This window comes from Hydra vulgaris, chromosome 06, assembly GCF_038396675.1.
Source record: "Hydra vulgaris chromosome 06, alternate assembly HydraT2T_AEP".
Taxonomy (NCBI): Eukaryota; Metazoa; Cnidaria; class Hydrozoa; order Anthoathecata; family Hydridae; genus Hydra; species Hydra vulgaris.
This window is the reverse complement of record NC_088925.1, coordinates 13,930,536-13,957,500: the sequence shown is the minus strand read 5'-3', so window position 1 is coordinate 13,957,500 and position 26,965 is coordinate 13,930,536. Positions and strand designations below refer to the sequence as shown.

At 26.8% G+C, this 26,965-nt stretch overlaps 2 protein-coding genes across 4 annotated transcripts in view; both read left to right on the top strand.

Moving 5' to 3' along the window:
• Window positions 1-22,410, top strand: part of LOC100203025 (arginyl-tRNA--protein transferase 1) — a 49,241-nt gene extending 26,831 nt beyond the window's left edge. For 2 of the 3 annotated variants that reach the window (XM_065799277.1, XM_065799276.1), the window contains 10 exons: window positions 1,320-1,396; window positions 1,536-1,646; window positions 4,756-4,884; window positions 5,276-5,308; window positions 7,697-7,742; window positions 8,940-9,054; window positions 12,949-13,048; window positions 14,938-15,058; window positions 15,446-15,507; window positions 21,550-22,410. In XM_065799277.1, coding sequence (XP_065655349.1) covers window positions 1,320-1,396; window positions 1,536-1,646; window positions 4,756-4,884; window positions 5,276-5,308; window positions 7,697-7,742; window positions 8,940-9,054; window positions 12,949-13,048; window positions 14,938-15,058; window positions 15,446-15,507; window positions 21,550-21,666 — 911 coding nt within the window. In that variant the 3' untranslated portion in view covers window positions 21,667-22,410. The remainder of the gene's footprint in view (window positions 1-1,319; window positions 1,397-1,535; window positions 1,647-4,755; window positions 4,885-5,275; window positions 5,309-7,696; window positions 7,743-8,939; window positions 9,055-12,948; window positions 13,049-14,937; window positions 15,059-15,445; window positions 15,508-21,549) is intronic. The other variant, XM_065799278.1, reaches the window with a different exon arrangement.
• LOC100206601 (CLK4-associating serine/arginine rich protein) overlaps window positions 22,252-26,965 on the top strand; it is a 53,244-nt gene continuing 48,530 nt past the window's right edge. Inside the window, exons 1-4 of the mRNA XM_065799275.1 lie at window positions 22,252-22,410; window positions 22,803-22,897; window positions 23,022-23,060; window positions 26,198-26,257. Of these exons, the coding sequence (XP_065655347.1) occupies window positions 22,312-22,410; window positions 22,803-22,897; window positions 23,022-23,060; window positions 26,198-26,257 (293 nt within the window). The 5' untranslated portion in view covers window positions 22,252-22,311. The remainder of the gene's footprint in view (window positions 22,411-22,802; window positions 22,898-23,021; window positions 23,061-26,197; window positions 26,258-26,965) is intronic.

The following is a 26,965-nucleotide window of genomic DNA, read 5'->3' as shown; positions in this document are numbered from 1 at the left end:
TCCTTGATCTTTGATTATAATGACATGGTCAAGTTTTTTTTTACAAGTAACCATATCTTATAAGATCATTTGCATCACCAACATTGTCAATTGTTATACCATAATCTTTTGTTATAACATATACCATCAATTGTTATACCATAATCAAAGTAATTGTTAAACCATAATTTTAAAAGATTTTTATTTAGTTAATTCACTGTAATTAAAAATTTGCATTTACTAGAATGCAAATTTTTTCTACCTAATCGCTAACTTTTATAGTTATCAATCCTTGTGGCAAATTAGCTGTCTTATCATTGCAAGCAAGAATATGGAGTCCCAAAAAAACTCGGGCTTTATATCTCTATTTTTTCCAGGTCTGTAGTGTCCGGAAGCTCTAAACATGTTTGTTGACTCATGATGTGTTATAGAGAAAAAAAATTCACGAGATTTAATGACTTGAAACTTATTGTTTTAAGCCCAGAGTTCTGGAGTCCTAGAGTCCTTGCCGCCATTACACCTAAACACTCCGGGTTCAAAAAATGATTGCTCTCCTTACCTAAAAGTCTTAATTTTTTTTTCCTATTAGCAGTCCATAAACTTTTTTATATTTTTAGAGCTCGTAGATACGAGAAACTAAGAAGAAATAATCTTTTTGTGACTTTCATATCTGGAGTTCTTTTTGGGTCTCCGCATCCCTGGTTGCAAGTTTTTTTTCCTGGTTGCAATTTTTTTTATGTAATTCACCTCCTCAAAGCCAAGGTAGCTTCAAGACCACCACAGTCAAGAGGGTACTAAATTGTTGTTACAGCCTCTCTCAACTCTTTAACTCTAAAACATAAACCTTGACAAACAAGGACACTGCGTGGAGAAACAAGTTGAGCACTGTACTACCAGGGACATGGTGAAAATTGAATTCAGAACTTCTCTTTTATGAAGCGAGAGCACTACCATTATACCACTATTGCATTAATATTCTCTTGTTATATATTATCTTTATCTCTTCAAAAATTATTTTTGTTTTAGAAGTTTTTATTTTACTTAGTGTTTATTTTAAATTTGATTGTGTTTATTTACTGTTATTCTGTATTATATATGCGCACTATTCTATAGTTTTTTTTTAACAGGTACTCAAAAAATCCTGTTGACAATCAAAATCATAAGTTCTGTAAAAAAAAATTCTATAAAAAATTTTTTGTTTTACTTTTTTTACTATAAATTATAAAAATAGTTTTTTTTTTTTTAATTTTTTGTTTTTTTTACAAAATATTTTTTTCGTTTATTATTTAATTTGGTTGATTTAATATTTGTTTAATAATGTGGTTGTTTGTTTTAATTAGATTGTTTGACTAATTTTAAAGCTAAAAATATCAGAAAAGAACGAAAAATTGCAAAATTAAAAAAAAAAGCTGAAGAGGTATTGCTCTCGTTTTGGTATCTTTATTGTATGAAGTAAATATTTTCTATTATCAATCAATGGTTTTTTAAATTTTCTTTTTTTTGAATTTGATTATGAATTTGTTTTCAGTTTAATTATATTGATTATTGTGATTTAGAATGGATTATTATTTAATGAATCAAGTTTTCAAAAAAAACAGAAGTCTCCAGAAAAATCGATTGAAGATTTATTAGAAGGTTTGCCAAATAATGGAGTTCATAAGCTTGAGGTAGATTAATTTTTAAACTTTTTAATAAAAATTTCTTTATGATGTCTGAAAAATATTTTTAATAATTCTTTATAAATCTGAATAAAAATGTGGTCATTATTGTTTAGTTGTTACCAAGTTTCAGAGCCGGCAGCAAATAATGTATTAAATAAAACTTTAAATGTTTACTATTGTAAACTAAAAAATGAACTTTATATATATATATAAATATATTTTATTTCTACACCTGGAGTATTTAGGGGTTTGAGTATTTATAGTATTTTCCATGTAGTACAAACCTTCTGAGAAGAGGGATGCAGCTGTACGTCTTATCTGACCATTACATATAATATTTTGTTTTAACAACTTGGCCACCGCTTTTGTTTTGATATTTTGTGTGTTTCGAAAATGCGCTGAAAAAACCACTGAAGAGAAAATTAAAAATAAACATACCATAAACTGAAAATAAAAAAAGGTATACCAGAAAAAATAAAAGCATAAAAATAATATATATTTTTAATTTAAAAACATCTCATCTAATAGTTCAAACCTAATCATTTTTCACACAATCCAACATCAGCATAACACTTTAGATGATGTATTGTTCTATATATATATATATATATATATATATATATATATATATATATATATATATATATATATATATATATATATATTTAAAACATCTTTGCTTCCAACAAGGCTGCAAGCAACCACTGATTAGTATTGGAAATTACTGGAAAAGAAAAGATGAAGATTGTAGAGCAAGATAACGATTGACAGATGACTTTAAGGATTGCAAATTATATGAATCAGGAAAGCAAGATGAAGGAAGTGAGTTCCAAAGAACTGATGTTCGAGGAAAAAAACTAGATGAATAAGAGTTTTTCGAGCACTTACTCACAGAAAAAGGATGAGACTTAATTGAATGACGAGTAACATGAGAATGAATTTTAGTAGATGGCACAAGAGACGATAGCTCTTTAAAGCAGTGCCCATTATAGTATTTGTAAAAAAGAGAAAGAGAAGTAACATTACGACGACTTGATAATGGTTGGAGGTTGGCTGCAAAAGCAGGTCCAACTATGTTTACAATGCCTTTTTGCACCTTGTTTAAAAGAGAAAGGGCATCATTAGAAGATTTGCCCCAGATATGGCAATAGTATTCCATACAAGGACAGATTTAAGAATTATAGAGATAGAGAATAGAATCCGGAGTAAGAAAGTGCCAAGCTCTATGAAGAGATGCAACCTTAGCAGATGCTTATTTTGCAACTGATTTCATCTATGGTCTCCAAGAAAAATTAGAAGTAAGAGTTAATCCTAGAAGATGAAGGGTAGATGACTTATTGAGTACATTAACATTCATAAATATAGGAAGACCTAATTATGGCAATAAGGATTAGCTGAAAAAAAATTGTGTTTTATCAGAATTGAAGTTCACCAGCCACTGTGAGCCCCATGCTGCAGCAGAAGTGAGATCCTTTTTAAGCTCAAATGCCCCCTCCAAGCAATCAGAGAGTGTTGACTTCTTATCACGACAAGAGTAAATGGTGGTATCATCAGCAAACAATGCCACCTTAGATGTGAGAATATCTGGAAGATCATTAATGTAAGTTAGAAAGAGTATAGGGCCAAGAATTGAACCTTAAGGAACCCCTGAAGTTATGGAATAAGAAGAAGAGTGCTGTCCATCGAGGACAACTTTTATACTACGATTGGAAAGAAAGGATTCAATAATCTTAAAGATGTACCAGATACACTGTAACAAGAAAGCTTATGGAGAAGACCGGCATGCTAAACTTTATCAAAAGCTTTAGAAATGTCAAGAGTGAGTGACACTTCTGCAAGACAATAACAGGTATGTTGTCCATGCCACAAGCTGTAGAAGAGTCTAGGCAGGAAACCACTTTAGATACAGAAGCTGGAGTGATACGAATGTCAAGCAATGGATCAACCTGTTTAATGGCAATATCAGGTAGAATGCAACTAATGGAATCAAGAGATGATATTGATGAAAAGTTCTTAGCAAACAATTCAGCTTTGTCTTTAGGTGAGGTGACAAAGTCTGAACCATACAAGAGAGGTGAAATTACAGATTTGCCCTAATTATTGATACTATTAAAGATTCTCCAGAAGTCACGAGAGCCTAATTTTTGTGATGAAATACGAGATTTCATGACCTGAGAATAGCGGGCTTTGGCGTTAGACAAAACCTTTTTACAATGGTTTCTAGCAGTAATAAACAGATGTCTGTTTTCTGGAGGATTGTTCTATATTTGAGGCACGACTGTTGGTTCAGTATTGGTTGCAGGTTCAAATCTTTTAAATGGATAATTTTCTTTTATGTTTTATTCATTTAGTAGGCATTATAAAAAATCAAAGTTTTGAAGTTTTTGAGTAGTTAAGTTCTAAAGTAATTAAGTTTGGATTTAATAACTTTTAAACTTCCATCTTTTCCAAAGTATATTAATTAAAATATTTTTTTTTTTAATTAAAAAAAAGACATCTTATTTTTATAGTTTTATTTTTTCAAATATAAATTTTTAATTTATTTTTTCATTTGTTAAGGTTTATTTTCTTTTCAATTTATGAATTGTCTTTTTTTTTAATTTTTTTAGTTAAGTTTGGTTTTTTCGGCCTATTTTTCAAATTCAAAAAATGAAAATAGCCTTGACCAAGTTGTTATAATAAAATATATGTGTGGTCAGATTAAGCATGCAACCACACGCCTCTCCTCAGAAGGCTTGCAGTATATTTGTTGTTTTGATTGTATTTTTTAAAACTTTATTTCCACTCATTGGTTTATTATCACTAATTTTTATGAATTGATTAAAAGTTGTTAGTACCAAACAGTGAATTAATGCAAACCATTAAAACAGCATATTTATGTAAATTATTAGAACAGCAAATTAATAACAAAAAACAATAGTTTTAGGGATATAGATATTTAAAGTTTTTAAATTTATGTATTATTATTTGTCTGTTAGTTAATGCCAAAAGTGTATCTTTTTAGGTGCTGAAACTGCATCCTACATACAATTATGCTTCTCAGGCCGGCTCTGTTTAGCTTAAATTAGAATTAGGTTTTTTCAGTAAACTGAATGACTGTTTTGTGAATTTTCAGTTAAAGCTTGTTCAATGTTGCCCTCAATCTGAAGAGTACCAGCGCACCTTTCATAAAGAACATCTATTGTTTATAAAGTATCAAATCCTTATTCATAAAGAATCTATTGAAGATTGTTCTGAAGCAAAGGTTATTATTTCGTAACTATTTTTTAAAAGCAAATTCTTTCTTTTAAATTCTGTCTCTACATTTCATTCACTGGTTCATCTGCTTGGTTTGAAACTGACTAACAAATAACAATTACTTATAAATATAACTCATGTATAAATTTAATTCATATATAAATATAACTCAAGCATGAATATATATAGCGAAATAATTATAAATATATTTGATTTGTTCTTTAAAATAAATAAAAATTTCTTTATGTAAAAAATTTTTTTTTTTATAATTAATGTTTATTTTTAAAAGCATAAGTGTTTATTATAATTAAAATTTAGTCCACTGACTTCACTACCCCTAGTTGCACAAATGAAATTTTTACTATTTATTTTTAACAATATGAACATTGTTATTTTAGTTTCTTCGTTTTCTTGTTAAAGGTCCACTTCAGGTTTGTATTTTCCTAATTTCTATATTCACTAAAAAAAATTTTTAGATTATTTTCTTTGAAATATTTACCAATTATTATAAGGTATTTGTATGTATACAAATATATATATATATATATATATATATATATATATATATATATATATATATATATATATATATATATATATATATATATATATATATATATATATATACACATATACCATATCTGTTAATACATATATCATATATATATATATATATATATATATATATATATATATATATATATATATATATATATATATATATATATATATATATATATATATATATATAGTATATATATATATATATGTATATATATATATATATTAGTTTTTTTCTCTCAAAAATATAATTATCATTGTAACAAAAATGAAAAACACAAAGTCATTTTTATAAAAAATAAATTATTTAATAGCAATGCTTTTTAAAAGGCACAGTTGTTGATAAAAAATAATTAAAAAAAGCGCAGATTAAAATGCAAATGTTTTTGATTTGATTAGACTATTTGATAAATTAAAAATTGTTACTCTAAATTATGTTGATAATATATAAAATTACTTAACTGATAAAAAATAAAGTTAATACACTCTAAATTATTGCATAATAATTTTTATTTTATGTATTGAATTATTACTATAATATTTTCTTCACTTTTATAGTAGAGTTTTAAAATGTTGTAAGGAATCTTAAAATGCCTGCATTCTATTACAATAAGTAAATGCAAAACTTTTTTTTTAGAATTTTTTATCAAATAAGTAATGGTGTAAATAATTCAAGTATGAAAGCCCAAAGACAATGTTCATCTAAAGAATTTTTTCACCATGCAATAAATGACACTTGTTTTGTATATAGTCTTGCAGGCCTTGTTACGAGACTTTGCTGCGTAACGAAAACACGTAACGCATTTCTAAATAACTCAACTCAGCAAATATATTTTGCATTGTTAGAAGTTATATTGCTTCACTAGCGTCTTTTTAAGTACCGCATTAAAGTTATTTTATTAACGCGTTAAAAATCATACAAACAGTTTTTTTTTCTCACTATAACAAAAGTTACAAATAAAATCTAAGTTCTTATTTAAAAAATCATTTTTATTATTTTTTTCAAGTATTAACTAAATTTTATTTTTAAAAAAATATTTTTTTCAAAATAAAATTTCATGAAATGTAAAATAATGTTTGTTTATTTTCTTATAATTTTACAGTTGGTTTTTAGTTATTTTATTAACTGTTAATAAATTTTTTCTTATTTAATTTGTGAACTCTTTTTAATAGTGTTTTTAAACAATAAAGAGTTTTTTCTTTGTTATTTATCAGTTACCGATAACATATTCGTGATCATAATTTATTTTCATAAATTAAACGAACGTCATTAAAACTTAACGTTATTGAATTAACAATAAACAAAATATCTTAATAACTATAATAAAATGTTTACATCAAAATTAATTGAGCATTTTTTAAACTATTATGACTAAAAATAATTTTTATATTTAAAAGGAATTTATATATTCAACTCCTTAAGATAAAACTTAAAACACTTAATTTTTATAACTAATTTTTAACAACAAAAAAAATTATTAAACAAACTGTTTCTTTAACAAAAAATCTATTAATTTACAATTGCGGTTAAATGTTTTTACTTACGACTTTATTTCTTCTGAATAAACGTCATGTTAACGACATTATAAAGATAATTTAAATAAAAAATAAAAGTTTTTACGTAGCGCAAAAGATAAAAGTTTTTGCGTAGCTCAAAACTGCTGAACGTGTTGGCAAATCGCCTTTTCGCAGGCAAAATGCGAGCTGCATAACGCTTCTTAACAAGGCCTGGTCTTGTAACATTAACATTATAAACATATGTTTGTAACAAGTATAAAACCAAATTTTGTATTTAATAAGAAATTTTTTCAATAATAAACAGATAGCTCAGCAAAAACCAAAAACTCTCGTAAGAAGCTGTTTAGAGGAGCAGATCGCAATGCTTGCCAAGTTCGTTTTAGGAGAGCTTTTCTCTGTACATATAATATTTATAAAATAAAAGATTGAAAGTATAATAGCTATAAATTTTTATTTGATTACATTTAAGAATGTAATCAAATAATAATTTATAGCCATAATACTTTTATTTCATTTACCTTTTATTTTAATACTCGATTTTGTAGCTACTACACAACTGTAGTTCACACAATTATAAAGCTACTACATAACTGTAGTTCATACAATTGTCCAGTTCTTACAATCATTATTATGCATTAAATGCATTTATTTATTTCTTAAGGCATCTTCATTAAACAGATTTTTTTTCTAATAAACAATTACATAATTTGTTAATTCACCAAAAACTTTGTTTTTTTCAGCCAGAAAGCATTTATGGAGCTTATCATCAACAATATTATTTAGATGGTAAATAAATTGTTTTTGATTTTCTTATGTTTTTAACTTTTATATTATTGTTTAGTCATAATCAGTGTGGAAAAACGTAAATAAAAAAGTAAATAATAAAGAGGGAGGTAAATTTAGCGTAATTTCCAAAATGTGGGTGGTAAATTTAACTGGCTAACACAGCAACCTGATGGTCAAAATTTTTTGGCTGTTTAATAAAAATTTTTTTCTTTGCATTAAAGTTTACCTCAATTTTTAACTGAAATTTGTATTACAAAATTTTTTTACCTATTTGAAATTTTAATTTAAATTCTATTTTAAATTAAAACTTGTGATTGTAAGCATTTAACATTCAAATTCCTTACGTGAATGAGCTCTAATGTGCAGAGTTTTTATTAAGTTAATAATTAAGCTATGACATTATATTTTAATTGTTTTTATCATATTTTAATTGTTTATTAATTATTTTAATTAATTTTATTAATATAATTATTAATTAATTATCATATTTTAATTGTTTAATTGTTTTATAATTGTAACTATATTTATAACTTGTTTAAATTTTTTTTTTTTTTTGCATTAAAATTTACCTCAATAATTTTTAATTGAAATTTGTATTACTTTAATACTAGTAATTTTAAAAAGGTTTTAATTTTAAATTAAAACTATTTTAAATTAAAACCTGTGAATAAAGTTAGTATTTAACATTCAAATTCCTTTCGTGAATGAACTCTAGTTTTTTTTTTTATTAAAAAAGTTAGATTAACTTCAAGATCACCCTGTTGCAAAAATCTGCTTCAACTCTTCCATACTGTCATACCATATTTAATATATAATATTTAGAAGAATGTTCAAGTCAAAAATTTAGAACAATGCGTGAAATGTCCAGAAAACAAAAGAAGTACATTTTGTTTGTCATGCAAAGTACATTTATCATTTGTTATGCAATGTAGTTTTTAGGACGTTTTTTTTTAAATTACTTTTTTCTGGACAAAAAATATTATTAGTAAAAAGTCCAAACTTGTAAATTTTTATTTGTATTTATTTATCAAAAACTAAATTTTTTTATCTTAGTCTATTTTATGGTACTGCTAATTTCATAAACTTTTTATTAATATACTAACATTTAATAGTTAAATGATTTTACTATTTGTTTTCATTGTTTATATATTTTTATTATTCATTTTAAATTGATAGTTTATTTTGGTATTTATTTAGGTAATTTAATTGCAGTGGGTGTATTGGATATACTTCCATTAGCTGTTTCATCAGTTTATTTTTTTTATGATCCTGACTATAGTTTTCTTTCACTTGGCACTTATTCTGCTGTTAGGTATTTATTAAATTATTAAATGTCTGTTAATTTTTTTTTTTTCAATTCATAAGATTATGTAAAACTTTAAAATTTTGGTTTCCTGCCTGTTTGTAAATAGCATCTTTATTTTCAGTTTTTAAAAAATCTGGAGAATGCTTTAATCTCCTTAACTATTGCTTTTCTCCATTATTTCAATTATTTATCTTTATTATTATTTCTCTCTATTATTAGCAAGTTCTTTGAGTCTTACTATTTTTATCGAAGTCTAATATCTTGATTCTAATAACCTACTTACTAATGTAACAACTTACTTTATTTTTAAATTATTAAGTTTTGACTTCATGATCTTAAATTTTAAAATAATAAATTTCTAATGTCCATTTGAGACCAACATCTTACTCTCAGGCAACAAATCACAGACATTTATCCTTTTATTCTACTGCTGATTTGTTAACTGTTTGCAGTGGCTAAAGAATTTATTGACTATTTGCAGTGGCTGAAGAATTGTAAACCATTTGCAATGGCTGAAGAATTGTTAACCGTTTGCAGTGGGTGAAGAATTTAAACAATCCTCTAATTTAACTGCTGACCTAATAAAAGTTCTATCAAGCATTACAATTGTTGAACAAGTTTTCAAAATTAACTTGTTATTGAATTTCTTTTTTTCTCCTTCATTTTCTTAATTTTTTGGACATCGCATGGTTACCTTTTGAGATTTGTCATCTGTATTAATGATTTTCTTAATAATCTTTGCCTTTTTTTTATGTTAATTATTGCTATTAATTATTGCTATATCATTAATATTCTTATTTAGATGAATGGTGACAGTTCTTCACTTTTATGTCCTTTTGGATTATCTTTCACTACTGACTCTTCATGATAAATATATATCCAATCAATTGGAAAGTTAGCATTTTTTAAGGTTATCTTCTCTATATTGTGCTAATTTATTACTTCTGATTCCATTCTTTACATCTGTAAATTTCTTATTTGTCCACATATGGTATACTGTTGTCATATTTGGATTGGTTCTTCTAACCTTCTAACCTATATAACTAGTTTTCTAACCTTCTAACCTACATAACTAGTCGCTAACCTTCTAACCTACATAACTAGTCACTAACCATCTAATCTAACTAATCTTCTAACCTTCTAACCTATATAACTAGTCTTCTAACCTTCTAACCTAGCGGGTAGTGACTAGTAATCCGAACTAACTTTAACTGACTTTTAAATGCCATAAGCTAAACTTTTTTTTTTCATTCTTATATTCATTTTAAAGCTTATTTAGTTCTCTATTAAGTTAACTTACTTGTTTTTAGATAAATAATAAAAATTAAGATAATAATGATTTCCAAGCAAGAAGAGAAAACAGATTTACGAGTTCTATTTGAATAATTAATTGCAAGGTAAAAAGTTCACAGTAGATTTTAGACATAATAGACTTCAATGCTGAACAAATTCCAAGTAGCACTATCTATAATATAATCAAATGTGCTGAGAATGATTTTGGACACAAAAGAGTGCAAGGAAGTGGTCGTCTGGCAAAAATCATGTCCCCAAATGTTATCAAGCATCTAAGAACCATATTTGACCTCAGTGACTAAGTTTTGATAAGGCAAGCCGGTGAAAATTTGGATGCAGTCATTCACATATTGTTATAACTCTTGCCAAGTATACTGAAATCAAAACTTATACCAAACAGGGTATACTTGTTCGAAAGGAGAGCCAGATAGAGCGAATTAAAACCCGCATTGATTGTCTTTATCACGATTTTTAAGAAAAATTGTCATCCTTGACGACGAGTCTTACTTCATGCTGTCACACTCAAAGATAAACGGAAACAGCACCTTCTACTCTAGTGTCAGAGACGAGATTCCACCGAGCATTAAAATTTTTAAAAAGTGCAAGTCTGACTGTTCTGCTTCTCTGACTGGCGGCTTCTGAAAAAGGTATTTCCAAGCCATTTTTTATCCCCAGTGGCCTTGCAGTCAATAAAGCCATCTACAAAATGGATTGTATTAAGAGAAGATTAGTGCCGTTTATCAATACTCATCATGCGGATGGTAGTTATGTATTTTGGCCGGACCTGGCCTCATTGCATTATGCCAAAACCGTGACCAACTGCTATGAGACTCACAAAATCAGTTTTGTCAAAAAGTTGACAATTCGCCAGCCGTACTGGAGTGTCGTCTAATCGAAGAGTTTTGGGCTATTTTTAAAAGGCAAAGTGTATGAGGGTAACTGGCAAGCAAACAACATAAAGCAAACCAGAATAAAGCTTTGTCTGAAAAAATTGACCTTAACCTTGTATTTCCACTTTTTGGGTCAACTGATCTTCGAGTTAGTCGAATCCGAAGAAACAGACTGGTTGAAGACAAACTTAATTAAAATAGATAAATAAGTAAAAACTCTATTTAATGATATTTTTTTTAATCTCTACCTTAAAAAGCTATGGGAGTAATGACCCTTGAAAGTATGTCCGGATTTTTAGTAACCACCTGTTATATAACTAGTCTTCTAACCTTCTAACCTATATAACTAGTCTTCTAACCTTTTAACCTATATAACGAGTCCAAATTTGACAACACTATGACAAAAATGCATTGTAAATGTACTTTAAACTGTGTTAGTTGCCAAGCTTGAACCACTGTCCCATCTTAGAAAGGTTGTTTTTTGGATAAATGCTACAATGGCTGCTAAAACAAGTTTTTATTTTTTCTTCTATCAACCTGAACTCAATCTTGTATGACTTGCAAGTGACTTGTCATTCATTGAAGTTGCATCCTTTTACTGCAACTGTTCATTTGTATTCAAATAACTTTTATGTTGTTGGGACCAAACTGTTAAAAAAATAAATTTTTTTTAAAAACAGTTTTATTGTTACTATATATCAGACTTGACCAGAAAGGCGTGCGGTTTCACATCATTATATGACCACACAAATTCTATTTGATTTTAAAAGCTTGACCGTGGCTGTTATTATGTAAAATCACACTGAAAAAACTTATCTTAGCTATAAAGAAACTTAAAAAAAAATTTATCGTAAAAGAAGCAAATAAATCTTCTAAAAAAAATTACGAAAAATAAAATTAAAATAACTTGACTAAAACTAAATTTTTTTACTTAAAGCAAAAAAAATGATTCTTAACAATTCTTTGCAGTAACGTAAACAAAAGAAAATATAATTAAATCGTTTATTTAAAAAGTTGATTCAATTTTTTTATTTTATTTAAAGACATTTATAGTATAAAATATTTAAAATTATATAAATATAAGTATAAATATATATTATTCATTATTATTTTCATAAAAAATGTGATTTAAACGCGTCTCAATAATAAAACATCGTAAGTTAAGATCAAAGTTATTAAATTCAAACGGCTTTCAAAAAAGTTTGTCTTTTTCTTCTCAACAAAAACTTTAATGGTTCTTTTATAAAGTTTATTAAAGAGACCTTCCTTCCTTTTTTTTTTTTACTTATAAAAAAATCTTATATAATTAAATAATATAAATAAAAGTTTATACAACTTTCAATGATACTTTAATTAAAATCATTAGCTACTTTGTTTAAAAGCGTTTTGCTAATACAAAAACATTAGTAAAGATAAGCGTTTCAAAATTATTTATTTTTAATGTAATTAAAAACCAACTATTTCAGCGCATTTGTTAAAAACCGTGGTCAAATCATCAAAATAAAATATTATTTTCTTGATTATATAAAAACTCGAAATCACGGGCCTTCCTGGCCAAGCCTGTATTATTATTTTCATGTTTAATTTTTTATTTGTTTTATTTAACTTTGTTTTAGTTTCTAAAAATTTGTAAAATAAAAGCATTTTATTAAAATATTATTAAAATATTTAAGATATTAATCTTAAGAAAATTGAAACATAACACTTTACTGTTTAGAGAAATTTATCTGGTTCGTGAATTACAGAAGCAGCACCATGATCTTAAATATTATTACATGGGTTTCTATATTCATTCTTGTCCGAAAATGAGATACAAGGTATTTGTCTTTTGATTTGCCAATTATTAAAACATTGCTAAACATTTGTTAGACTTTCTTATAGTACTTTTGTATAGAGACTTTCTCATAGTACTTTTGTATAGAGACTTTCTCATAGTACTTTTGTATAGAGACTTTCTTATAGTACTTTTGTATAGAAACTTTCATATAGAACTTTTGTATTGAGACTTTCTTATAGTACTTTTGTATAGAGACTTTCTCATAGTACTTTTGTATAGAGACTTTCTCGTAGTACTTTTGTATAGAGACTTTCTCATAGTACTTTTGTATAGAGACTTTCTTATATTACTTTTGTATAGAGACTATCTTATAGTACTTTTGTATAGAGACTTTCTCATAGTACTTTTGTAGCTTTTTTTACTTTTTTTAGTAATTGTTAGTAATAAACAACTGTTAATTGATTTTTCTTCGAAGTTGTGCAGCCACTGCAAGTCTTAAGCTTGCATTGGCTTTTTAGATTGAAAATGGATTAAATGCAAAATTTAATGAAACTTGATAAATAATGTTAACACACCAAATAAAAAGCTTCTTTTTTGTTTTTAATCTAACGTTTTAATAAATTTCCTAATTTATATAAAAAACCTTCTTAACTGGTATTTTACTTATTGTTATTTTTAGTTCCAATATGAAAATTCAAATATGATTTCTCTCCGATTATTTAACACATGGTTAAAAATACAATTTTTTATCTTCATCATCAAAAAATACAATTCTTCAATTTTTCGTTCATCTTTTTTTTTTTAAATATATATTACACACAACTATAAATGCGTGTTTAGATAAGCATGTGATCTTACATTGGAATAGCCTGCTGCCGAGGGCTTCAGTACATGCATTGACTATCTTATAACCTGCTGCCGCAAAGGATCAGGCTCAAAGATGGTCATATAACATACATAACATTAAGCATATAAATGATTTTTTATCATTTATGTATATTATATGTTTTCATAATTAGTATGTTATTGTGAAGTGCTGTTTAAAAAATGTTATGTTACTATTGTTAATTTTTTAAAAGTAGGGTTTAAACTCTTTTTATATAGTTTATATATTTTAATAAATTCTTCTTCAAAGTAAGAAAATCACTAAAATATGTAAAACAATTTTAAAACAGATAACACAAAGATATTCAGTGTTTACAATCAATCAATGTCTGTTTTATAAAAAAATAAGTCTTGTTGTGTGCAACAGTTAATTAGTTTTCACATTAATTGTAATGTTAGACAATTTAAATTTATTATCTCTTTATTTTCATTTGAATTTGAAAAGAAAATCTTTTACTTTGTATATAACTCCTCCCCTTTGGTGATTAGTCAAAAGTATAAAGCTTTTTGAACTGAAGCTTTTACTGAATCACACAAACTTATTTTTTGATAGCCAATTGAAGTTTACATGGATTGATATTTATCTATGTGATTTATTAATAGTCAAGTAAAGTTTGCATGAATTAATATTTATTTATTGAAATATTGAAGCACAAAATCACTTAAGAAGTGTTAAGGTTTGTTCTATAAATGTGCTTTGTCTTATTTTATCGAAATAGCAATCAAGCAAGAACTATATCGGAATAGAACCAAGCGAGAACAACCAAGTTATATTAATTTTTGTAACACTACTTTAAAACTTAGCATATGAACTGAGACAAAAAGTGTTACTTCTTACAAAAAATATGATCTACAAAATAAATTAGGAATGTAAACATTGCTCAAATGGTGAAAGAGATTTCATTTTCAGAGGATGTGAAAATTGAAACTTTTACATCCTCTGAGGATTTTTTTTTTTATTAAGTTTTTTCTAAGAAAACATCACAGATCAAGCATATCAGTTTAGTTGTAAAGGTGTTTATAGTAAAAAATATTTTTTTTCAGAAACAATATTATCCATCCTTTTTGTTATGTCCAGAAACTTACTCATGGATATCAATAGAAAAAGCAGTACCAAAATTGGATGTTAGTAAATATTGTCGTCTTAGTGATAGCATCATCAAAGGTGTGTTTAGAATTTTTTTTTTCTCAATGTTATAATAACATATATAGACAAAGAAAAAAAAAAACTAATTAGCAACCATTTCATTTGGCACATGGTTTTAGGCGTCTAAAAAACCTATTATAATGTATTAAAAAACTTTAAGACATCTAAAACAATTCTTGTGTTATTTTTTGGATTGCTAGGGTTGGGAGTACAATCAAGAAAGTCAGTTTAGTAATAATTAATACAAGATGTTAAAAATTAACATTATAAATGGTAATAATAAAATTAGAAAAATAAATACTTAGAACAAAAAGTTTCAAATTAAATTTGACAGAAAAAACTAAAATTTCTTAAAATTGCAAAATATCTTTCCTTGTTTTTACTTTTACAACACTTTTGTATTAGAACAACAATTGGCTACTGATTATGTTATGGTGTTACACAGGAATAAAGTTGTAAAATTTAATGTAAGTTTTTTCTTTTTTTTAATCTGCTGTTTAATTGATTTATTGATAATTGAACTATTGATAAAATCATTGTCATAATAACACATAGTCTGGCCAGTTGAGCCGTTTTTGCAAGATTCTTTTGTTTTTTAACAATAAAAAATTAAAATTTGAATTGATGTTGAAAATAGTTTATTTATCATGCCCTAACTACTAATAAGTGCACAAAAATCTAAAAAATGGCAAACTTTGGAGAGGAACAGTCCATTGATTCTCTTATATTAGATCTAGAATCAGACGTTTTTTTTTGAAAAAAGTAAGTTTCTTAATGACGTCGATGCTTTTCTTACAGAAATTGAGAATGGAAGCGTTTCAAACAACTTTAACTGCCAGCAGTGTGTGAAAAAATGCAAATCAGAGAAAGGACTCAAACGCCACATAACAACACATCACTCTAAGATTGACTATTCAACACTGCAAACAAATGCAACAACAGATATTAAGTGTGCGTGTACTGCAGACGAGTTCATAACTTTCATTAAAAAAAGCATTAAATTTGTGCAAAACGATCTTTGCTACCCTCCATATATCAGAGATGAGCTTTCAAGGTACAGTTTCTCTAAAGATGATGCAAAGCATTCATTTGATCTAATAAAGGAAGTTATTGAAAATTTTAATTGTGATGCGGAAGTTTTTTATCCACAATTTTACAAAGTTGCTGGTCAGAAAGGTTTTATGAAAAATCTTACAGATAAAACTTCAACTCTTGTAGGATATGACCTTGCAAATCACATTTTGGCTCACTTGACTAAGTCTAATAATGCTACCTCAGTTTTAGTTATTGATGATGAAATTAAGTTTACAGATAAAGAAAAAAGTTTAATTGAACGTTTGGATGGGTATGTATTTAGTACTTTTCATCGAAGGATATGTTATTCAAAAAGTTGGCAAACCAGATTCTGTCAAGAAACACTTTCAATTCTGTTGGCTGGAAAAATTATAGAAAATGATTCTAATTATTTTGATGAGTATAATCATGATACTCATAAAAAATTTACTAGCTTAAAAAATCGAGGCAGTCTTTGGTCTATATCTTCTGATGCTTTGTCACTATTTAAAATAGCAGAAATAGCATTCAGAAAATCAACAAAAATTTTAGCTAAAACTATTGACTGCAGCAAAATGACTGCAGAGTTACTTCAAGATGTTGGGGTTTTATCTCACTTCTCAAAAAATTGCAATGTTTCTTCTACTAAAGTATCTAAAGAAATGTCTCTCAATCTTCTAGACCATCTTTAAACTCTTTATATTTTTGTTCGCTCATTTTCCTATTCAAAGGACCTTGTAAACTTGCATAAAATCAAGTCTAAGATTAAAAGAACAAAATCATTAAGAAAAGAAATCAAGAAAGGAACTTTGAACTCCACTGAATATTTTAGATAAAAAATAGACATTAAAAAAGGTTATTTTTATAGCCACAAATGTCATTAAAAACATATTCTTGCATATGAACTATATTGCAGCATGATGAAGAAATGCAATGATTAATGAAAACCAAATGAAATTAAGTAAGTTTTTATTTTAAGTATCAAATGTTATACAATTAAAACTAGTTTAATAGTAATTTATTTTTACTATTTTATTAAAATAATTTTGAAATAAATAATGTTAAGAATTTTATTTTAGCCTCTTCTTTCTTTGTAACACAACTTCAACTTAAGAGTCACTTTTCAGCCTCTTAGAGAATTTTAAAGGTTAGCAATGTACCTTTTGGTGCCCCAATTACCACTTATTATGCAAAGTCTTGAATACTAAAAAATAGTATTCAAGGCTTGGGAACCTTTCTTGTATATATATATGTATATATATATATATATATATATATATATATATATATATATATATATATATATATATATATATATATAAACACACACACGCAATTATTTTATACAAATAATGCCTTTATAAGGTTTGTGGCTATGAAAATAGCCGTTTTTAATTTCCTTCTTTCAATGAATTTATTTTTTGTTCCAATTTCGGCATGGTAATTTCTCTTTGGTAAAAGTCTTTGGTTCAGGATTATTATCAAGACTATTAGTTCCTATAATTGGTTTGAAAGTGCATCGGTTTCTTATCATATTGCTATTATACCCAATATCATGTAAAGATGGGTTATCCTTTCTTCTTCCAATGGCTCATTGTTGGCCAAAATAATTTTCTAATGAATCTTGACATAGCCGTTCAGTTAAAACATATTGGACACTCATATTTAAAAGGTATTTAATTAAATCAATAACTGAGTGAACAGTAATATTGATCCCTTCGTATGTTTGCCAAGATAAAAATATATTCCCCCAATCAGCCTTAGTGAAATTTCCAGGTCTTTGATCTATAGACAATTTCCAATTTTCAAAGTATTTTAAAAAGACTTCAGTCAACCATATTAGCCTTTCATCATTCTTCAAATAAAATGGCTCGGAAAATTTTGATTCCTAGTGCAATCTGTAATATTTTTCACATTTACACAATCAAAAAAATCATTTAACATCTGACAATATTCAGCAGTTCTAGAGGCTTCAGCAGGACCAAATGCCTTTAAAGCAGTGCTAACAGATGAACTAAGTACTTGAGCTGCTAATCTTACATTCATTTTGAAAAATGGGCTTAACCTAATGTGTTCTAAGGAGAGATTTGGGCAAGTGCGAAGGCCACAGTTTAGATCTTCATAAAATAATTCAGATATGTGGTTCCACAAAATGTGATTATCAGTATTCCACATATATCTTCCTTTACCTAATGCAGAATGAAAAAGGCAATTTCGAGCAGTCTTTATCAAATGTGGAGGATCAGCTATAAAATATATAAAACGATCATCATCAGCAAATTTATTTTTGATGCGATAGATAAATTTAACATTTGTATTAATATCTTGTTCTTCTGTCATATGAAAATGCATGCTAAAAAATTTACGATTGCATGAGGCACCATCACTTGTTGTAGCAATTACTTTAAGATTGCATGAAAGCTCTAAAATATGGACAGCCTTCCGAAATAAGGGGAACAATTGAATAGCTTGGATGTTTGTAGTAGCAAAGTTTGCAAAACTATATTTAAAAGGGTTTACAATACCTCTCACAAGAAAAACAAGGATATGTGTTGCAATTTCATCAGCTTTGTTAAGAGTTGCATAGTTAATATTTGTGTCACCAAGATCAACAAATCCAATAAGATCACCAGAATACTTATCCCAAACCAAATTTTCCTGAATTTTCATTTCATCAAATAAAAGAGTGATAAACCGTTCTTGCTCAGAAAAATCTTTTACCTTAAAACTTAATTCATTGACAATTTCATGGTTAAATCCTCTTTGTGGTCGGATATAGTTTTTGTAGTCTCTTAAACGCCTTTGACTTGGTAAAATTACAAATCCAGAATCTGTTTTTTCATTAAAACGAATTTCCTCATAAGCTGCAGGAGACTTTGCAACAAGACCTAAACAATAGCGAATAATCATTGGGTGATAACAAATTCCATGTTTTGAAGTATTTAAGTATTTTTACTGCTCATCCCAAAATAGCTTCATAAATGGAGTGACTGTCCTATAAGTTTTTGATATGATTGAAACCAAGTCTTTGTGTAGGTCATCACTTACAAGATTAGAGGATTTACTTAATTCCTTTTGCATTTCTTTTATGTTCTCTTTTAGCAATTTATTTTCTACACGATAATTTTGTAGGGTTAATATAACACGTTCTGGTGCAGTTTTAGAAATTGGAGCTCTAAGTTTAGCTGGAATAAGTAATTTATCACTATTTTTTTGAAAAGATATTTTTTCTTGAGACTGAAGACATTGGCATGCCTTACAAATTTCATCCTTAGTAATAATAACTTTGCATGAAAGAGATCCGATATGTTCTGTTTGATTTAGGTAAAGAATAACTATTAAATAATTCAAACTTTTTAGGTATAACATAAATAAGATATCCATAAGAACTAACTGATTTATTTGTAATACCAAGGCATACCATATATGGTAACAAAATTGAAATAAGGTTAGAAATAGTTGTATTAAACATTGATCTTTTTAAATGCAAGTAAATTTCATGATTATCTGGTAGAAGCCATAAAAATATACGAATAGTAAATGAGAGACTATCATCAATGTAAATTTCGTACTTCGGAACAGTGTGAACATCATCCATCTTACTCAATTTAAAAAAAGTTTCACTAGCATTTATATTCCAGTCAAGTTTTTGAAAACTAATACGTTTAAGCAATTCCTTAAAAGACTTATATGACTTACTATTAACTACTTCATCTGATATAGAAGGAAAAGCTGATCTCTTTAGGGATATAGAAGAAGATGATCCTCGTGCTTTGGGAATAAGCAAACGTGAAGAAGAGCATTGCGATGAAAAGCTTTTAACTGGAAGATTTAATGTAGGTAGTGAACCAGACTTGAGTAGTTTTAATTGGATTTACAATTAACATGTTAGCCTCGTGATGTTTTTCTCAAATAAACAATATATTTTTATTTATTTGGGTCTTTAGCCTTTCGTCAATTACTCTATCTTTAGTTATAATGTGTATAAGTTTTTTCCTCCATTCTTTTGTTCATTCCTCCATTCAGTTGAAATCATCATCGGTGGATGGTATCTTAAAAAGTGAAACACCTTTATTTCTTCGAGAAGTACCACAACCGAAAATGGAACAATTAGCACCATGCATTTGCAAATACCAAGGATAAATAACAATCTTTTTGTAAATATTATTTTTAACGAGTCTTTGTTTACAAACAGTGTGCACTAGTTAGTAGACTGGGTTCTAAAAAAGCGCTAACAATAAGATAAACAAAAGCGCTCTTCAACTGGCCAGACTATGTATATTATGACTATGATAAAATTATATAATAAAATTTTGTAAATTAATGTTTTTAATATATATATATTTTTATATATATATATATATATATATATATATATATATATATATATATATATATATATATATATATATATATATATATATATATATATATATACATACACGCTCACACATATAATGTATGTTTGCCACTGCAAGTCTTGTAATATGTTTGATAATTTCCAAATAAATGTTCAGTTGTAATTTTAAGCACATTTGTTTTTAAACAGTTGTAATTGTTGATGCATAGTACTTTCAAAATAAAAATAAATTGAAATAATAGCTAGAAAAAGTGAAATTATCATCAGCTTCCCCAAGAAAATGTCATAGACATGTTACTTTACAGAATTTCGACAAGCAAAAAACCTTAAATCAAAATATTTTAGAAATTTTGATCTAATCATAACCATTGAGCTGTAACTATTAGGTAAATGTAACTATTAAAATGCCTTTTTCATTACTTAATGAGTTTTTCCTGTCACCTGACAATATAACATTAAAAATATGCTTTGGAATTAAAGAGTAGTGGAAATTTAATTCTGAAAGTCAATTGAATAAGTTGATAAATGATATGCTGTTTACAAGCTTTTCATAGTTGATTCTTAAAGTTTAAAACTTTTTTAAAACTTTTGATTTTTGTGTATACAATAAATAAAGAATAAAGCAAGACAGCTGATAAAATGTTTAACTAAAAAAAAGAATTTTAAGTACTAACAAAATTGTTTAAAAAAAGTAGTGGTTCAATAATTACAGATGTTAATTTAAAAATTAGCTTTGCCCAACCTGACAGACAATCAAATATTGCCTAACCTGACAGACAATCAAAATAAAACAAAAAAACCTGACAGACAAAATAATCAAAAATAATATTTGTCTGACCAGATTATTTTGTATCAACATCATTTTTAAACAAAATGAAACCTTTCTGCATTAAATCTTTTTTCCCATGAATATAAAAATTAGTAATCGTGGTTGTTTTAAATAATATACTTTCAATAGATATAAATGGTGAATTAAATGATTGCGATTTGCAATCGTTTAATTCACCCTTTGTATCTATTGACAATGATAGTTTAGGCAATTGTGGAATAAATATTGTATATAGATATACTATAATGATTGTTTTTAATTATTTAGACATATCTTCAACGAATTACAGACCACAATGAGAAAGAAAAACAAATAAACGAAGTTAAAGAATATTTAAGTTTGACCGGTTTATCAGCTTTAAATATGCTTCTTTACAGAAGTTAAATGTTTCTTATATACTTAAATAATTATTTTATTGATTGAATTTTATGTATTATAAAGTTTATGTATAATCAATTTGCATTACAAATATTTTTTCAAGCTTTTACAAATCCTACGCCATCTAAAAAATAACGAATTATTTTTAGGCTTTAGAAAACACAATTTTATTTTTTAAATATAGTTATTTGACTAATACATTACTTGAAATTGTATTGCTTGTTATTTTAGAAGTTACTTTTATTTTAAAAGTTCAAGTTTGTGAATACTTGTTATTTTGAAACATACTTAATAATTTTTTAGAGCATACTTTTATGCTTTATCATTTTTATAAATAAAGTTGCTTTGATAAAAATTTTTTTTGATTAATTTTTTATTAGTATTTTTAAACAATATATTTTAATTTAAATTAATCATGTTTAAATTAATTATTTTAAGTTTTAATTACTGGTTGTGAAAAGATAAATGTTATACATTTGTTTTTTAAATATTGTTAAATTTTTGGTTTTTAATTGTAGATTACTAAAGATAAAATATTATTTTTAACAGAGAAACTTTTTCTTTTATTATTAATTTTTTTGATATTTTTCTTTTGTTTTTTGAAGTAATAAACAACTTTATCTACACTACAGTTAAATTAACAATTTTAAAATGTGGCAAGAAGCAAGAAAACAAGAAAAAAAGTTACGAGGAATAATGATTGATTACAAAAAAAGAGCGGAACGAAGACAAGCATATTATACAAAAATGGTTTTCACAAATACTTTTTAAAAAATATGCTGTTGTAAATTATATAAAATAAATATTAAAAAAACATATGTTTCAAATGATATTTATATTATCAAATAGCTGTATAAAAAATTTGTAGAATAAATTTTATTTAACAAATTTTTTTAATAAATTTTTACTAGTTACCTAAGCCACTATACAAAAGTCTCTTGATACATTTTATAAAACTCTATATAGCAAATTATGTTTTTAAAAAAAAAAGAAAAATGTTTGAAGAAAGTTTATCATTTAAGCTATAAATTTAAAGAAAATTTAATATCTAAACTATAATAAGCTATAATTAAACTATAAGTGCTGGACTTATAAAAAAGAATGAATACACAATAATTTTTTCAATGAGCATTTATTTTTAGAAAATGGATCCGCATCAGTTGATTCGTGTTTATGGTCAGAAATGCAAGTTTCATATGCTTAATGATAGCTCTGTTGCAATTGCAGATGGGCAACTGTAGGAATAATTTCTTTTCATATATTCTATTAAATACAATAAAGTTACAATAACAAATGTTGTATTATCATGTTACTAAAATGAAAAGTAAAACCTAATTATTAAGTAATGTTTTATATTTTAGGATGCCTTGGCAAGGAGATAATGAAATATTAATAGACAGGTACTTAGAAATTTTAAAATTAAAAGAAGACATTTAAATATATATATATATATATATATATATATATATATATATATATATACATACAGTATTGGACAAAACATTTGTAACCAACATCGAACAATGCTAAAAAGTGTTCCTAATTTTACATGCCTTAAAAACGAAATGAACTATACTACCACAGCAAACAGTTCAGGAGTCTGGAGTCATAGCATGCCATGACATGAGCAATCAGCTGACAGGTGACAGCACACAGGCAGAATTTCGTTGACAAGTGCCATTTTGCAGCGGACAAAACAAGTGCAACTTTTTTGGTTTGTTTCATTTTCTTAAGTTTGTTCCGTCACAGAAGTTTTTTAATAATTAAAGAAAGTATCCAGAAGTTTGCAGAAGCATGCAGAAGCTTCCAGAAGTTGAGGAAGAAGCATCTGGAAGCATCCAGAAGTATCCAGAAATATTCAGAAGCACCCAGAAGCTTCCAAAAGCATCGAAAAGAAGCATCTAGAATCTTCCAGAACAGGTTCACACAGGTTCATTTTACTATATAAGAGACATGTAAATTGACATGTAATTCAGTCAGTATATGGAAATCAATCAGTCAGTATTATCAAGACAGTTTATCGAAGTGAGTTTTATCACGACATTTATCAAGACAGTTTATCGAAGTAAGTGTTTTATCGAAGAACATCAATACAAGAAGTGATATACAACAAGTGTTTCATTACATCAATGCAGTCCACATCCAACCAAGGCGTTGTGTTCTACAGAGCATTATTGTATCATCACAAGGTAAATGTAACACGGTAAGCCTTGAGAAGCGTGACTATTTATTTTTATTATTTTTATGACTTCAAGTGCAAAAATGGCTCCCGACAGTCTTGGATTGGAACTAAGAAAGAAAATTATTGGTGATTATGTAAGTGGAATGTCACAAAAAAGTATTTGTGATAAATATCGCGTGAAAAAATGGACCGTATCAAGACTATGTTCCAAATATCGTTCTTCGGGTAAGTTGGCAGCAGATAACAAAGGTGGAAGACCGCGTTCCACCACTTCTAGAGAGGATTCGATGATCGTCAGATCCGTCAAGAGGGATCCCTGGATATCATCAGTCAAGATACAAAAGCAATTAGAGCTGCCTGTATCGGACCGAACAATCAGACAACGTGCTGTTCAAGCTGGATTGTTTTCTCGACGCCCTGCAAAGAAACCGCTGATTTCACTAAAAAACCAGAAGAAAAGACTCCTGTTTGCTAAATCTCATATTGACTGGAATGTGCAGAAATGGCGAACTGTCCTGTTCAGTGATGAATCAAAGTTCAACATCATTGGAAGCGATGGCATTTGCCATGTACGTCGACAGGCCGGAAAACGCCTCGATTTACGTTACTGCCATAAGACCGTGAAGCATGATGGAGGCAATGTAATGGTCTGGAGGTATTTTTCTGCTAACGGTCTAGGTTTAATACATCGAATCGATGGAATAATGGACCGTTTCATGTATAAAAATATTGTGAAAGATGTTATGTTACCTCATGCTGAATGGAATATGCCAATAAAATGGGTTTTTGAGCAAGACAACGATGCGAAACACACTGCAAAAGTAGTCAAGCAGTGGTTTCAAGACAACCACCTATCGGTGATGGATTGGCCGCCTCAATCTCTGGATCTCAACCCTATCGAGAACCTGTGGGAGATTGTCAACCGCAGAATTAATCGTGAAGGTGTTCGTAATAAGGATCAACTGTTTGAACAAATCCAAAAGGCCTGGGCAGCGATTCCACAAACTTTCATTGATCACCTGATCGAATCTATGCCTCGAAGATGCAAGGCTGTGATCGACAACAAAGGATTCGCCACAAAATATTGATAGCAAAATACAGCTTGGTCAACATTTTGTCGAGTTGCACTTGTTTTGTCCAGAAGGAAATTAACTTTTTTTAATACTTTTGATTAATTTATTAATTTTCGTGTTCAAATAATGAACTTGTGACAAATAAAACTTGAAGAACTGTGTCTCTAAACAGTTACATAGTTATTTCTCTAAATTGAAAAAATGCAGCACTTTTATATAAAGAAACTAAATTAGCATTATTTGGTTGCACTCGTTTTGTCTGATACTGTATATATATATATATATATATATATATATATATATATATATATATATATATATATATATATATATATATACATACATACATACATACATACATACATACATACATACATACATACATACATACATACATACATACATACATACATACATACATACATACATACATACATACATACATACATACTTATATACTTATATACATAATTTAGTAACATAACATGGCTTAACCAGGCAAACAGAAAACATTTAAGTTATTAGATTTTATAGACAGTAGAGAAAAGCACAGTCGAAAGTAAAATATAAAAGCAGAGAAGATAGATCTTTTTGAAAATTGTCAATTAAAAATTTTATAAATGGGTAAAATTTAAAATCTAAAACGACATGACAAGAAATGATAAAGGTATCATTTCTTGGCAGATTCTGTGCCTTTTTAGATTTTAAATTTTACCCATTTATAAAATTTTTAATTGATAATTTTCAAAAAGATCTTCTCTGTTTTAATATTTTAATTTCTTCTGTTTTTTCTTTATAAAATTTTTTTTTTGACCTTGGTATAATATTTTGTGGAAACTTGCACTTACATAAGTTTACATAATTAACACATATTATATGCTTGGGAAATCGTTCTGCACATTTATTATTTTGTAAGTTAAGTTTTAAGATTATTTTTATTTAAATTTCTATGAATGCATAAGCGTACCATGTTTCATGTTTACACACAATTACACTATTGCACAGCTTTTTAGTTTTTTCTGCACAACCTTTTAGACAATCTTCAAGTGTATTTGAAAGTACCTTAAACATGTTTATTACGTTCAACAAATAAACTTTCATTTTCATTATTGACATGATTTAGAAATTTATGGACATTATTGTTTACATAAGTCACCAGTTGGGAAAACTAGTTATGTTATAAAAGAGACTAAAACTATAGTCATGTTATATATATAGCAGTATAGTTATTTTTATGTTATATATTAGTTCATTATTAAATTAATAAAATTTTTTTTTTTAGGTTTGATGTAAGAGCACACTTGGATTTTATTCCCGAACCTGTTGATTGTACCGAAGAAACGTTAGTTTTTTTAGATAATCTTGATATAATAAAGTATATGCAATTAATTAAAAGAAGTTAAATAATTTATTTAAAAATTATTATATACTGCCTATTTTTCTTTTGTTTCAAAATATTTTGATGTTGTTTTGATGATTTTAACTAAAAAAAAAGTAAATAAGAAAAAAAAGACTTTAGTCATTTTATTAAATTAATTAGAAAATTTACAATTTAAAAGAAAAATTGTATACACAGCAAAATCATATTCAACATAAAAAATTATTAAAAATAAATTAAACACATTATTTACAAATAAACAAACACATTATTCCATCGTTTAGGAAATTTATTTCTATTTCAAAAAATAAGTTGCATGATAGGAAATTTATTTCTTAATAAGAAATGCCAAATTGCTGTGTATGTATATATATACATACATAAATATAAATATAAATATATAAATATAAATATATATATATATATATATATATATATATATATATATATGTATGTATGTATATATATATATATATATATATATATATATATATATATATATATATATATATATATATATATATATATATATATATATATATATATATAAAAATTAGTAAAAAACACTTATCTAACTTTTATCTTCTACTTTAAGTTTCACCATTGCTGGATCATCAGGAAGAGTTCACTCTTCCTGATGATCCAGCAATGGTGAAACTTAAAGTAGAAGAT